Source organism: Chiroxiphia lanceolata, chromosome 4, assembly GCF_009829145.1.
Source record: "Chiroxiphia lanceolata isolate bChiLan1 chromosome 4, bChiLan1.pri, whole genome shotgun sequence".
In the NCBI taxonomy this organism is placed as follows: Eukaryota; Metazoa; Chordata; class Aves; order Passeriformes; family Pipridae; genus Chiroxiphia; species Chiroxiphia lanceolata.
This window is the reverse complement of record NC_045640.1, coordinates 44,847,324-44,861,265: the sequence shown is the minus strand read 5'-3', so window position 1 is coordinate 44,861,265 and position 13,942 is coordinate 44,847,324. Positions and strand designations below refer to the sequence as shown.

The window sequence follows — 13,942 nt, the reverse complement described above, 5'->3', positions numbered from 1 at the left end:
AACAGAAAAAAGTAAATCTCTTGGTAATTAGACTTTTCTTGTGCTTGCAAAAGTAACCTGCCAATAAACTGATATGTTTTTACAATTAAATTTTTCACCTCTGCCTTGTCCAACCTGTTGGCCAGGCTTTCATTTACATGATGTTTTCCAAGGCCAAGGCACTTTCTCAGCTCTGTGGTCTCAAACATGATCACAGAAATTGCAATTTGGGACAAAAACAAAACAAAACAAACCAAAAAGATGGCCTGAGAAACCCCCAGGAAAGTGTTACTGTGAACTTTGGCAAAACATTCAGGCCTTCCACAGACTGGCACTTCAGCAAAATGACCCAGAAAGCAGACACAAAGTAACACTAAAGATTTCTCAGGTATTAGTGACTTCAGAATTTAGTGATGGTTAGCTGTATATTTTAACCTAATTCCTGAAGAACTGTACCTTCCCTAGGTGTGCAAATACTTAGTACCTTGGCCATCTCATTCTCTTTTGAGATGAAGGAAAAGTTGTTTCTCTTAACAGAAAAGAGGAAGGCAATGCCATCCATGGCTCCCCAAGGACCTGAACATGATGGGGCTTCTGCAGAAATGCAGCCCTCTGCAAGTCTAGGAATGCTCCCTGCACACTGCTTGCAATTCATTCTGGAGAAAAAGTATTTCACAGACATACATACAACGCTTGCCAATTTGTGTGTGTTAGCAGTGTAAACTAGGTTTCTCCTAGCACTTGTGTGGTCAAGCGCTAATGTCTTCATATAACTGGTCCAAACATAACTGTAAAAGCCTCTGCTTTGCCAATGCTAGTCTTAACACACAAAACAATACTTTAACATGCACTATAAATACACACTAATTTTTCTTGTAAATGCTATACTATATCCTATTGGCAGTCATAAAGGAGGCCAGGCAATACACTTCGCTTTGCCAGCATCACTAAGGAACAGCACGCATAGCTGGGATTCACCTCCCTCTGAATTAGGTTACTCTTTCAGTGATAACACAGAAGCGGAGGTAGGGTCATATGACCACCCACTTCCATACACATAAATGTTCAAGGATGATTTGCTTTGATTTTCTGGGGAGAGCGAGGGGAATTTTGAAGGAAACACTTCCCTGCAACCCAAAATTCATCTGGCATGTAAACCTCAGTTCTTTTATAGATTTTTCCTTATGTAATTTGTTGGCATTTGTCATTAACCCTCCTGCATAGCTTAATCTATTGCTGCTATCTTGACTTTTCTTCAAGATCTGAAGAACATTAAAAATTACCCAGTGACATTTACAAGCTTAGCAGCTGACACTGACACTCATAGCTCTTCCTCTTGTGGAAGTTCCACAACTGTAGAAAAGAGCACTGGTCTGCATGCAGTGCCCCAATTAGCCTGTTTGTCTTTGTGTTTAACAAATATGGCTGTAAATCAGATCATATTTCTTCTTCATATTTTAGTATTGAACAGTGTCCCAGAACTAGAAAATACTATTTTAAATATAAACCAGGCAAGAACTTCACCATGAAACAGAAGACCAGATGTTAAAGGCAGTGAGCCAACTAAGAACAACAACAACAAAAATTAGTATCAGAGAAACTCAGCTGTTTCTGGATTTGTTTATCAGGAAAATATCTAGTTCCAAGGCTGGAAGGGCTTTTTTAGTGGTTTGGGTTTTTTTTTTTGTTTGTTTGGTTGGGTTTTGGGGTTTTTTTGCTGCTGTTTTTATCCTTTTGTTCTTTCTAGAAACAGCTTTTGCAAGACCAGCCATATTTTGTGTTGCTAGTAATTTTTATAATTTGAACTTTAACTTACTCCTCTCTGGGGCTCTACAGTGAAATCAGTAAGAAAATCCAATGTGCTGTTTGAAGTAAGGGGATATAGTTAGATACACAGACCGGTAGAGACCCCTGAAAAGCACTTCCTGTGTTGCCTGGCTATCACACGTCAAACAAAGGGTTGCACACTACTCATTCCCTTTTTCTCAAGGGGGATCATTTTGTGCAAGATATTCTTACTCACAGTGCAGAAGAAGTCTTAAGGTTCTCTCTAATTCCCTCTGGAAGAGGCAGTCATTTGTATTCAAATTAAGGGAATAATATGTTTTCTTGCTCCGGCCATACAGTATGCTCTATGTGCAAATTTCCACAGACTACAAATATCACACTTAAAAGGTACTGGTTACACTAAGTTCATAAAATGGAACAGGTATCAAATGGAAAGAAATAGTTCTGTTCCTGGTAGCTCTTACTGTTTTGAACCAATAGTGAAACAAAGCAGGAGGAACAGATCTCCCTGGTTACAGACGGAGTTCTCACTTTTATGAAAGTATAGTAAGTAAAAACGTGCAGTAAAAACATACATCACATCTATGTCTCTTACCAGTATTCATGCTCCAGTCCCACTCATGTTTTAATTTAGGACTGCTCTGTTATTAATTTCACTGCAAACAAAACTGGATCCTACAGCTTACCCCAAAAGTGAACTACTACATGTAGGAATTATGAGGAAAACTAAAGAGAAGTGTTTTTAAGTGGCCATGCTATGTCAGGTTAACACAGTGGTAAACAAAGGGTGAAACGTGAACTAAAAACCACAAGCCTCTTGTTTGTCCAGATTATCTGCTGATCCCTCCAATCCCTGTCTCAGACTGTCGCAAACTGTTATTTTAGTAAGAAAATTTTCAATTGGTCGTGGGAAAAGGGAGATCATTTTTCCTTTAAGATGTTAAACAACTGACTGAAACACTAAATTGTACAGTACAAAATCATGGTCCTAATCTTTCCTGACTGCTGTTTGAACACACTCTGGTCAGCCACAAAAGCAACCAAACCCCTGGAAAGATAGCACAGAGGGGGAAGGGAGGAAAGGTAGCTGCTTGCCCCTCCTTAGGTACTTCATAAGACACACGATGGTCCTGATTCTTATTTACACAGGCACCTTTATTTTACCAGAAACACAAAATAAACACAAAAATGTATGTACACATGGCACCTCTAAAATTCCAGTTACCTTAATGTATCTTTTCTTATTAATAACACTTGAAATTCTTACCTGATTCTATTGAATATAATACAACACCGTTGTTTCCAGAATCAAAGTCTTTTGCAAAGATGGTTGTAACAAGTGTCCCTGATGGCTGCCCTTCCAAAACCTGTCACCAAGCAATTTATAAATAATTTGCAAGTACACGTGGATAAAATGAGTCTTAGAATAAACTCCTTGCCATAACACAGGAGTTTATCTGTTGCTCTGCTTTCAGTTTCAGTAATAATTTACAGTCAGTGCAATGAGCATTTCAGGAGATGGTTAAGTAACAGCTATTTAAGCAATGCTCTGTTACCGTCTGCATAGATCGCTGATTCAATCTTCAGTATAGAAAACCAGGAGCTCAAAAATTAAAAGAGATTAAAACCCACTGCATACATAAATAAAACTGTATGCGTGTATCCTTTATATCTAGCAGCGCACAAGGCGAAGAAGTGCCATGGTTTGACAAGACCTGAGGTTCCCCGTTACGCCCGCGCCGCCACCGCGCCACAGGGTGTCGCTGTGAGCCCGGCGCTTCCCGGCGCATTCCCACCTGGAGGCGCAGCGCCGGCCGCGGGAAGCGCGGCGCGTGGTCGTTGCGGTCCCGCACCGCGATGTAGACGGTGGCCGTGGCGCTCCGCCGAGGGGACCCCTGGTCGGTCACCAGCACGGACAGCTGGTGGTGAGCCTGCTTTTCGCGGTCCAGCGCAACCCAGTTTATGATTTCACCTGACGGCCAAAGAAAAGGAAGAAGAAATGGAGTTAGGTATTTACTATATGCTAGCACTCGTCTTACTATATGCAATTATACATTTATTTTAACACGGAATGTTAATTTGTTTTAATTTAACATAAGTGCCCTCTGATACACCCTTCCACTGATATTAAAGCTTCAGCTTTCCAAACGGCATTGTGTAGAAACATTCTGTCAATCACAGTTTGCACGTGTACTTAAGTACCATATTACATCCTTTACTGTACAGTGGATGCCCCAGAGCAAAGGTATAAAACAAACCAATCCACTGACCTTCCAAAGAAATCCATCTGGCCTGTTCTTCAACACACTTCAGGACAGATAATACATGAACATAGGGTTTTAACGGCTGACAAAGGGCCTTTATTAATTAAGTACATTAATCAGAAGCCCTTATGTCTCCTATACATTCCGGTAAACACAGTAAATAAATCTGACCAATCTTCTCTTCATCTGCTTAATATAGCTGTAGATTTCTGGTTGACAAATGCCCTCCACACAGACAACTACGTGGGGTTTTTTAGATCTTATTGGTTAACTCCTAGTACTCTGCCTTTAAACTTCCATAAACGGACTCAAAAGGAACCTGCTTTGAAATGGCGATTTTATTTTGAGATTCATCCAGAGAAATTCTGGAAAAGCCTATTCACTCTCCATGAAGACTGAACATCTGGGAATAGGAATTTTAAACAGCAGATCTTTGCTCACTACATATTTTGCTAAACTGGATTATTTACTATACCTGTGTCCCTTGGAGGATTCCCTTCATCTAGGCTCTCCATGCTCTGGTCTGTGGTTTATACTGTGTGGACATAATATCTATTACTCAAGGCATTTGAGACTCACTGCAGAGTACACCCTGTGCTGTGAAAAATTTCTCTCAGTCAATTTGACTTCTGTGATGCCATGTACAACATTAACTCAGTTTTGATGTAAATTACAGAAGTTTTCACAAATATTTTAAATCACTCTGTCTGACATCATAAGTACCTTTATAGCTACTTATGGCTATCTGTACTTTTCAACTCTACTTGATCACAGGCAATTAAATTCCCCATATGAACTACTGAAGCTATAACTTAAAACTTCTTTTAATTTCTTGCAGTCAAACACTGAAACTTATGACCAAGTGACCTGAACAAAGTCATGAAAAAAAAAATCAAATCCTAAAGGCTAGTTCATTCCACATGAACACGTACTGGATTTATTTCATTCCCCAAATTGTGAAGTTCTGAGTTAGAATATTCACATATCAAACCAAAAGATTCACAGCAGTTCCTGAAAGCTTTATACTTTACTTCAATACCCTTAGGGAGGGCTCCTTTCCAAAAGCAATATTAGGCAGATTACAAATCATAAAATGTTACCTGTGTTGGAATTCATCTTGAAATACTTTCCATCAGACAAGAGGAAATAGGAAAGCTGTCCATTTCTTCCTGAGTCTCTGTCAACAGCTGTAATGGTGCCAACCACACCCCTGGGAATTGGATTTTCCTCAATTTCAAAGAAGTAGCTCTCATGCATAAACATGGGAGAATTATCATTTTCATCCAGGACATTAACTATTACAGATGCACTTGCATTTTGCCTGAGGTTTTCATCCTCAGAGGTGCTGACCAAGGCTCTAAAACTTAGTATCTGTGCACATTCATAGTTCAAATGTTTCCGAAGATAAATCCAGCCAGTATCAGAGCTGATTCCAAATGCAACAGAATCAGTGCTAGGCTCTAAGAAATACGTCAGATTGGAGGTAACGCTGTGTGGATCAAGCAAGTGGGCTTGAACCTGAAGGATTCGGGCACCTGGAGAGGTAGCTTCACTGACTTCTAATTGATACACCAAGTTCTGAAAGACCAAAGTAGGTCCCATCTTCTGCTCTTCAATAACCACCGTCAACATCAGCAAAGATGTTAGAGGAGGACTTCCACAGTCTTCAGCTGCTATGTGGAGAGTATATTCCTGTTGCTTATCTGCAAACACTGTCCTAGTAAGGTTTACCACTCCAAGACTTGGATCAATGCTAAATGCATTTGACTGCTTGCTTGCAATACTGTATTTGATTGCCCCATTTAGGCCACTGTCTTTGTCTTCTGCATGAGCAATATAGACAGCAGTGCCAGGGGGCTGGGTATGTGAAATAGTCACCTTATCAGATTTGGTCAGAAATACTGGAGGGTTGTCATTAATATCTATCACAGATATGTTGACTTGAGTGCTACTGTAGACTGGGGAGTTACCCAGCTGGGACTGAATGGTGAGCACCACAGCAGACTGAGTTTCATGATCAAGCTGTTTTTTGGTGCGGATAATGCCAAACTGGGGATCAATAGAGAACTTTCCATGTGGATCGCCAGAGGAAATTCGGTAAGAAACCACTTCTAAAGAATCTAGAAATGGAAATAACAACAAAAAATATAAAAAAAAATATCTGGAAGTGATAACATGAATGTTGGTAAGAACATCTGTGAAGAATGCATGCTGTTAAATTCAACAGAATAAATGTAGGCTACACAGATGTTTGACATTCTTGGGCTTTTTATGCTTCCTTATTCCTCTCCCTGGAGCCCTTCAGTAAAATATGAATGTATACAGTTTGTCCACTTCTGCACTGTTTGATTTTCATCACACAGCTATTATAAAACTCTATAGAGAAAATGGTATAATAGCCTTTTGTTTTTCCCTGACCTAAAATATAGAAAAAACACTCCTACAAATTAGTCTTATGGGAGCAATTTTGCTACCCACAGGCATTCACTATAGCAAGGAATGAAACAGACTGCAGTTCTCTGAAAGAACTGCATTTTAATCAACTTACTGTTCATGGATGACCATTCATACATCAAATGCTACCTAAAGCAAAAGCTGTGTAATGATTCAGGCTTACTATCAAGGCTGCCCCACAGATGCTACCTCCACCCTGAGGACAGTCCTTCCCAAAAGAAGGAAATGGGAGGACCTGACTTGTATAAAACTTGTATAAAACCTCGACCTCTACCACTTTAAATTTACAGATCCATCATCAACCTGTTATGTGAACTCCTGGCTCCTACTGCTCCGCATAGGAACCAAATACATATGGCTTTTAGGACAGGGTCTTTTATGACCATGGACTGGCAGAAGCTAACTCTTTAACCCTTTACAAAAGATTAAAAAACCAGATGGATTAAATACATTTTTAAAAGGTCCCATAAACATTCATCTGGACTTCTCCACATAATTTGAGACAATGTGGGGCTGTGTTTGCTTGGCTGGGTTTTGTTTTGGTTTTTGGAGGGGTGGTCAGCAGCACTTCATACAGATCCTCTGAAACTTATGAATACTTTCTGATTATGACTATCACTCTGAGATGTGTCTTGCATGGCTAATTCTTTAACACAATCCAGACCATCACACAGACCCTTCCTTACACTTTCACAACATGCTTCCCATCCACCCATTTACATTTATAGAAACCCATTTTGAAGAAAATGGAGGCCATTGCCAATCCCCACGGACCACCAAGGAGAGTACCAAAAATCTCCAACTGTTCTAAAGAGTATCATGATAAACCAGTGATTACACTAGTTGCTGTAAATACCAACAGTAAATTCTATTTATTGCTTGACAGACTGAATGAATAACATGGAAGTTTAGAAAAAAAAGTAATCTACAGATATTTGCAGTTAATGGTCACAACAAAAATGCAATGTAATCTCTGACTGAGCACGTAACTTACTTGGAGGCTCTCTGGCCTTTACAGTGCCAATCAGGCTGTCTTCAGGTGCACCTTCTGGAACAGAAAAGGTATACCGCGATCTCTCAAATATGGCAGGAGCCAAAACAGTCTGAAGGATGTTTACTGTGACAGCTGCATTGGTGGCAGAGGGAAGGCCACCCCCATCCCGTGCAGAAACAGTCAGGAAGAGTGCAGAATGTGCCAGGTGGCCAAGAACTGAGACAAGGTAAATAGTTCCTGAAAGTACACAGAAATAAAAGAGCACTGATGTAAGATAAAATTCAGCAGGCTGTCAAAATAGTTTCAACATGTGTCCAGTCTTCTCTTAGAGAAATGATAATGTGGACAAAAAGCAGCACTCCCAATTTGTTTTTCGAGACCCAAGTTCTTTTCAAATGATATGGTCTTCACAATTCACAAAGACACTGAGACACAGCAAGTTCTGTGTCAAAACACAGTGTCCATAATTCTGATTTTAGAAACACAGATTCAGCTATATCTTTGACAATATTAGGCAAAACACAATTTTAGTAGTACTAGTCTATAGGAATTTGGAAGTGCATCGAGGGGAAAAAAGTACTTCATTGTTACAAAAGATTAATTTATCTTTGCAAATGGTAAAGTTAACTTTATTTCAAACAGGCAACGGAGACATTCTGCTTAAGTAACTTCTGAAATAAAACATCCACACAATGGTTTAAGCCCCAAAATATAAACCTTAGGAGCAGCGTGCTCTATGGAAAGTATCTGGGAAACAATCACTTGCTGTCTGATCACACGTTTCTGGTAAAATACCCTTTAATAGTGAATTCTAAGTTCTGTTGAATTTGCAAGCTGCTACCAATTACATTTTATATAAACTCTATGAAGTAATTCTTTGAAAAGAAAATACAGCACTTTGGATGTGCCTTCCTCAAGATAAATACATTTTCATCCTTCAGCTCTGATGAATGAGACAAGCTGTCTCCAAATACACACTCTTCTGACTGCTAAAATAAAAGTTTTTAGTATTATCAAATAGTTATGCCTGACTTCCAAATACTCTCTCTATAACTAAAGAAACCTACATCTAACTATTACTACCTAAGATGGCAGAAAGAATGAACGTGTCAGGGATCCTGTCCCATCTTCTTCTACAGTAAAAGCCTGTATGAACTTCAAAAAAGCTTTGTTTGAATGAACAGTTCAGTCTCAGCAATGAGAACAACATCCAAACCGTCGCTCTCTATGGGTTGTTCAAAATGGTCTACCACAAGTATCCAAAACTGATACTTGTTAATTGTTCCATGAGAGACAGCCATACACTGTCCTTTGCAAGCAAATTGAGGTTTTATAAATGAAGATATAAACCCACAAATAAATAATTAGCTCTCAGAACATTTTGAAATGTCTGGTTTAGATGACGTGAACATAAATGTTTAAAATCTTAGGGATAAACACTAGATCACAAAGCAGTACAGCAAATCACAGTATCTTTGTTACTTCATAAATTTTATAACTAAATTATAACATGAGGCACATAGTGGAAGATCAGGTGCTTTCAGCCAGGTAAAGGATGGAACACAGAAATGCAATTATGTCCTAGAGAGCATTAATATTGGTTTGTCTTATTCTTTCCAACATCTTCTCTATCACTGAGCAGGAGGAAGAACACTTTCACTTATTCTGAGGTGACAAAAATCCATTAGTATTTTAAGACCCTTAAGTGGTCACAGATTTTGCAACACTGAGAGAGTTATTTGTGAAGAAAGGTTTTCAATATAAAAATGAAGATGAAAGACAACCAAATGCAAGAAAATTTTTCTTAGCAATGAACGAATTTAACTAAATATACACTAAATGATGAAATCACAGTGCGCTAAGGAGTAGGGCTGCATTAAATTCAAGTGATTCAACTAATAGGGACAGCCTTTTACCTACCAACAAGGTATTTTTAAAAGATCACCTATGATTTTTATAGAAGCTGGTGAAGACACAAAACCTCCAGCAGCTCAGTAAAACCAAACCTTTAAACTCTGAAGGACCTTTGTAATTTCCTGGCTCTCAAGACAAGTTTAGGAGGGATGACGTTTGTCATCCAAGTTGGACATTTAGTAGTCAGACAGGGTAAAACTAGAATTAAACTGTCTTAGGAGTATCAGTGCATGATTCAATGACAATATAACTTCTCAAAATTTAGGGTGAAGTCACACTACTATTTTGCTACAGTGCATTTTAAGCAGAATAATGGAAAACACATAAAATTCTCATAAATATTCAAATGTGCATGCATTACACTTTCCAAATATACTGCCAGGACATTATAATAACAAACTGTGTCTTAACATGCCTAAATTGCATTAAAAGGGTCTTCAGGATCAAGGAAGAATGCTTTTCACTAAGAAAAAAGGGACACTTATTCCAGTGTGATAAACAACAGTAAAAGTGCAAGTGATACAGATGAATTCAAAATTCACTACTGATCCACCTCCTATGCCAACAATTCATGCAATTCCAAGAATAAACCTTATTTTGGCCTTTTTTTTTCCTTTTTTTTTTTGTCTCTGATGATTGAGTTTTATGATTATTTAAACAGCTCAATGAAATAGTTCTTCAAGGACATAAACTTTTGGCATTACCTGAGGTAATCTGAGCAACTGTAGCTTGAAGGAAAAAGGTGTTTAATTTTTTCCTCAGAGGTTAAATATATAAACATGGATTTTAGATACCACTGCTGTCAAATGAAATTAAATCAATCAAGTGGACTGTATGTTACTTGACCAATTGGGTATTTTTCTATTGACAAGGACAAAAATATCTTGTTCTCATTTTGGATACTTCCAGATGTATGTGAAAAATTGAAAAACTTCTACAAAAAAGGATCAAATTGAAAATCTTACTGTCAGAGCAATAACTAATGACTTCAGAATATCCTTTACCAAAGGGTGTAGCAAACAGCGTTCCACTCCAGGACTTGTGAAGACCTGGTTGAACAGAAATATTTCAGAACCAAAACTCCTTCTCTGCTGACCTAGACAGCCTGCAGCAGACTCCATGCGAGTTAGAAAGAAAAAAGAAAATTAATACAAGATTTTGCTTTCTTTCTTCATTTTTTCGCTGTGCCATTGGGGAAAAAAGGGAATAGGCAAGTACATCTCACCAATTCAGCTCTCTTGCAGGATCAGAGACACCCTAAGAACAATGGCAGATTCCAAGCAAAAAGTATATGTTTTACATATGGTTCCTTCCAACCTCAAAAACTGCAGTATACAGAAATTTAATAACCCATTTTAAATTTTAATTACATACATTCTGTTTCTTTCAGCATTAGTAGGACTGGGCATTAGCTTTGCATTTGGTGATATATAATCTATACAGACTTGAGATTTGAGATAGCTCTAACATATGGTGGTGAACATGCCCCATTAGGCACTGTAATGGCAAAAAAGCTGTAGAAGTAAGCAGCATCTGAGATTCCACTTTCTATACGGTTAGGAAAAACGTGGGACTGTGACTAAAAGGGAAAGTCAAGACCACTTGGGTCAAAAGCAGCTGCCAGCACACCTCAGAGCAGGCTGGCCAGGTGTACCTGGTCTGCTGAAGCATGGTGCAGGAGATCCCCTAACACTACGCTGCAAAGACAGAAAGCAGGGGCTAACTGCAAGGAGCAGGAACTGTCAAAGTCACACATTCTTTGCGTGACTTTGTGACATACTCGACAGAGGTATGTCTCACTAAATAACAGGCCAAAGATGAATCATGATTTTCCTTTCTTCCGTGTTCCATGATTAAGACAGTGGCTAATTATTATTACTACCACAGTCACTTGCATCCTGCAGTTCATGCTTCAGAGAACTTAAAAGACAATTAGGTTGCTGTGGTACAGAATATATTCTTCCATTATGAAAAACACTTTCTATAAACACTGACAATGGAAAGGGAATAATGAGACAGCTCCTCTGCGAGGAATGTTTTACTGAGACAAAAGCTCTCAGCAGGAGACTGTATGGACACAAGCACAGGTCCACTTTAAGAAGTTACTGTGTGAAAAATGCCACCTTCTTTCTTACACCTTGGCTCCCCATATAAAAGAATAGCCTTGTCTGCTGCCTTTAAAAGCATTTAACTCCCATCTTTCAAATTTATTATTTATATTACTGCAGTGCCTTGAAGATTTTACCTCTGCTTAATTCCTCATTCTGCATGAGAGAGAGAGAGAGAGAGCTGGAATCAATCCTGCTTCAGAGGTGAACAATCATCTAATTACACACCAGATGATGCATTAACATCCAGCCTCATTGACACCTTGGCAATCTCATTTCCTCAACTAGATCTGCATGGCTGTAACTGACTGCATATTCCAACCTTTATAAATTAAAAGCATGACATACAGATTGCCTACTGCCCGGGTATGATATGGATATGCATTTTAGACAAAATTTGCAATGCTGGTTGCATGTTAGCAACTGCCACTGCAGGTTCTAGTTTGGGAACAGCTCTGCTCCAGGGGAGGTTTGCTCAGCACAGCCATGCTGGAATTTACAGATGTTTTGCTGCAGAACAATGTGCTTAGTGGTTAGCAGAAATTGTTACAATGGTTTGGAGGGTTGGATGTACAGTGACAGCTAGTACTATTGAAGGGCAAAATCATGACTATGAACTCTTTCATCTGCTTCATACTTCCTCACTCACTGTAGGGCATGAACTTCCAAGAAGTCTTGCTCTCCACTTTGTGCCTATGAACCATGACAGGTAAATGAAGCCAATATCGGCCCAGAAAGTGCAAATGCATTAATGAAAGACAGGACTTGGCACCATCCGCCATCCTCTGGCAATGACAAAATTTCTCATGGCATTTTTGTTGTTCTTATTTCTGTGTAGGTGCACCCTATTCCACAAGCAGGTTAACTGCTAAGTGCTGTTCCTAAAGAGTTAAAGGTCAGAGACAGGAATCCAGAAGTAGTTCTTCAACAAGTATTTCTTTAGCAGTATTTCTTCAGGATATATCCTAGGATGGGCCAGCTGGCATGATCTGACACACAGCTCAGACAACAAGCAGATGGCAGAGGTACGTATGGTTCATCACCCCAGTTCACCTTCAAAGCTGGCCACTGAACCTGCTGTTCCATACTCTGTAGGTCAGTTAATCTGACATAATAGTAACTCAGAGCATGTTTGCTGTCTGATTACATAAAAAGTGAACACTCTTATATAAACATGAGTTAAAAACCCCACACCAGAAATCAAAGCATACACCACTAAGTCGGCAGGACTCTGGCCCAGTGAATTGCTGTATTTTCAAGGACAAAGGCAGAAGACTCCCCCACACAATCTGCACAGCTTCAGCCCTGCAACACCATGCCAACAGGTCAGCTTTGCTTTCTTAGCTTACTGAAGTTTTCCAGAAACAGCTTTCTAATCAAGGACCTTTTCAATCAAGCTGCCAGCCTCTAGATCCAAAAATAGCTCAGTGCACAACCTGGTAAGGTACTGTACCAAAATATGCACTGTACCAGGATAGATACAGAATGAAGCCTAATATAAGACAAATAAAATATATTTGCTCTTCTTATATTAAGAGTATTACGAAACATTCCTGATGCTCATCTTAATCTTCATGAACTGATTTTCTACTATGCACACTCCCCTCCTACGCTCATTCTAACAATAGTGCGAGGGCATTTTGCCATGGCTGTCTGCTCTCTTGGTGTGACCTGTCACTTTCTTCTTTTCTCCAGGTTAACTAAGAACATGATGTACATTAAATACATCTGTACTCAAAGAGCCATACAGTCTCCAGCAAAGAAAAGTGTTGCTTGTCTGAACTTTACCGTACAAATATCACACATTGCTCTCCTCCAAAATGGGAGGTTTGGGCATAATTTTTGTCTTTTCTTCATTTTTCTTGTTATCAGCTCACATCACCTGTGCAACGTCATGGAAGTTCACTCTTCTGATGAGGTCTTCTGTTTTTGAGATGTAATGCTGACTTAACTGCAAGAAAGGGGGAGTGGGCTAGAGTATTTTTGTTAATGCTTTGCATTCTGTCATGCACAAGGAATCTCAAGTACACACATCACCCCACCATTGTATGGTTAAGCTTTTGGCACATGGCTTGTAGGAATTTTTCTCTTTGAAGATGGTCGATTCTACTGGATTTTTTTCATAGAGAAAAAAAGAGACACATACACTAAGAGTATGGACATTTTTCATGCTGTTCTGCTACACAGCTTTCTTTCAGGGCCAAAATCAGCATGCTCACACTTACTACAGCAATTTTTTTGTGCTTCTAGGACAATATACCATTTCCTGTATTCTTTATGTTAGATTTCTCATTAGATGAGATCTCAGTGAAGGTAAACGTCCACAAATTACTCAGCTAAGACTGCTAATTTTTCCTTCTTAACTCAAACAAAATTCTTCAAAAGTGAACACTTATTAAACCAATGTCTCTGATTTGCAGCATATCACATGAAAGATGAGA

The 13,942-nt window shown here is 39.0% G+C and overlaps 1 protein-coding gene across 4 annotated transcripts in view; it reads right to left on the bottom strand.

Moving 5' to 3' along the window:
- Positions 1 to 13,942, bottom strand: part of DCHS2 (dachsous cadherin-related 2) — a 111,392-nt gene that overhangs the window by 35,897 nt on the left and 61,553 nt on the right. For all 4 annotated transcript variants that reach the window (XM_032686120.1, XM_032686122.1, XM_032686121.1 and 1 more), the window contains exons 4-7: positions 7,480 to 7,716; positions 5,132 to 6,151; positions 3,564 to 3,739; positions 3,035 to 3,134 (exon numbers count right to left, since the gene is read on the bottom strand). In XM_032686120.1, coding sequence (XP_032542011.1) covers positions 3,035 to 3,134; positions 3,564 to 3,739; positions 5,132 to 6,151; positions 7,480 to 7,716 — 1,533 coding nt within the window. The remainder of the gene's footprint in view (positions 1 to 3,034; positions 3,135 to 3,563; positions 3,740 to 5,131; positions 6,152 to 7,479; positions 7,717 to 13,942) is intronic.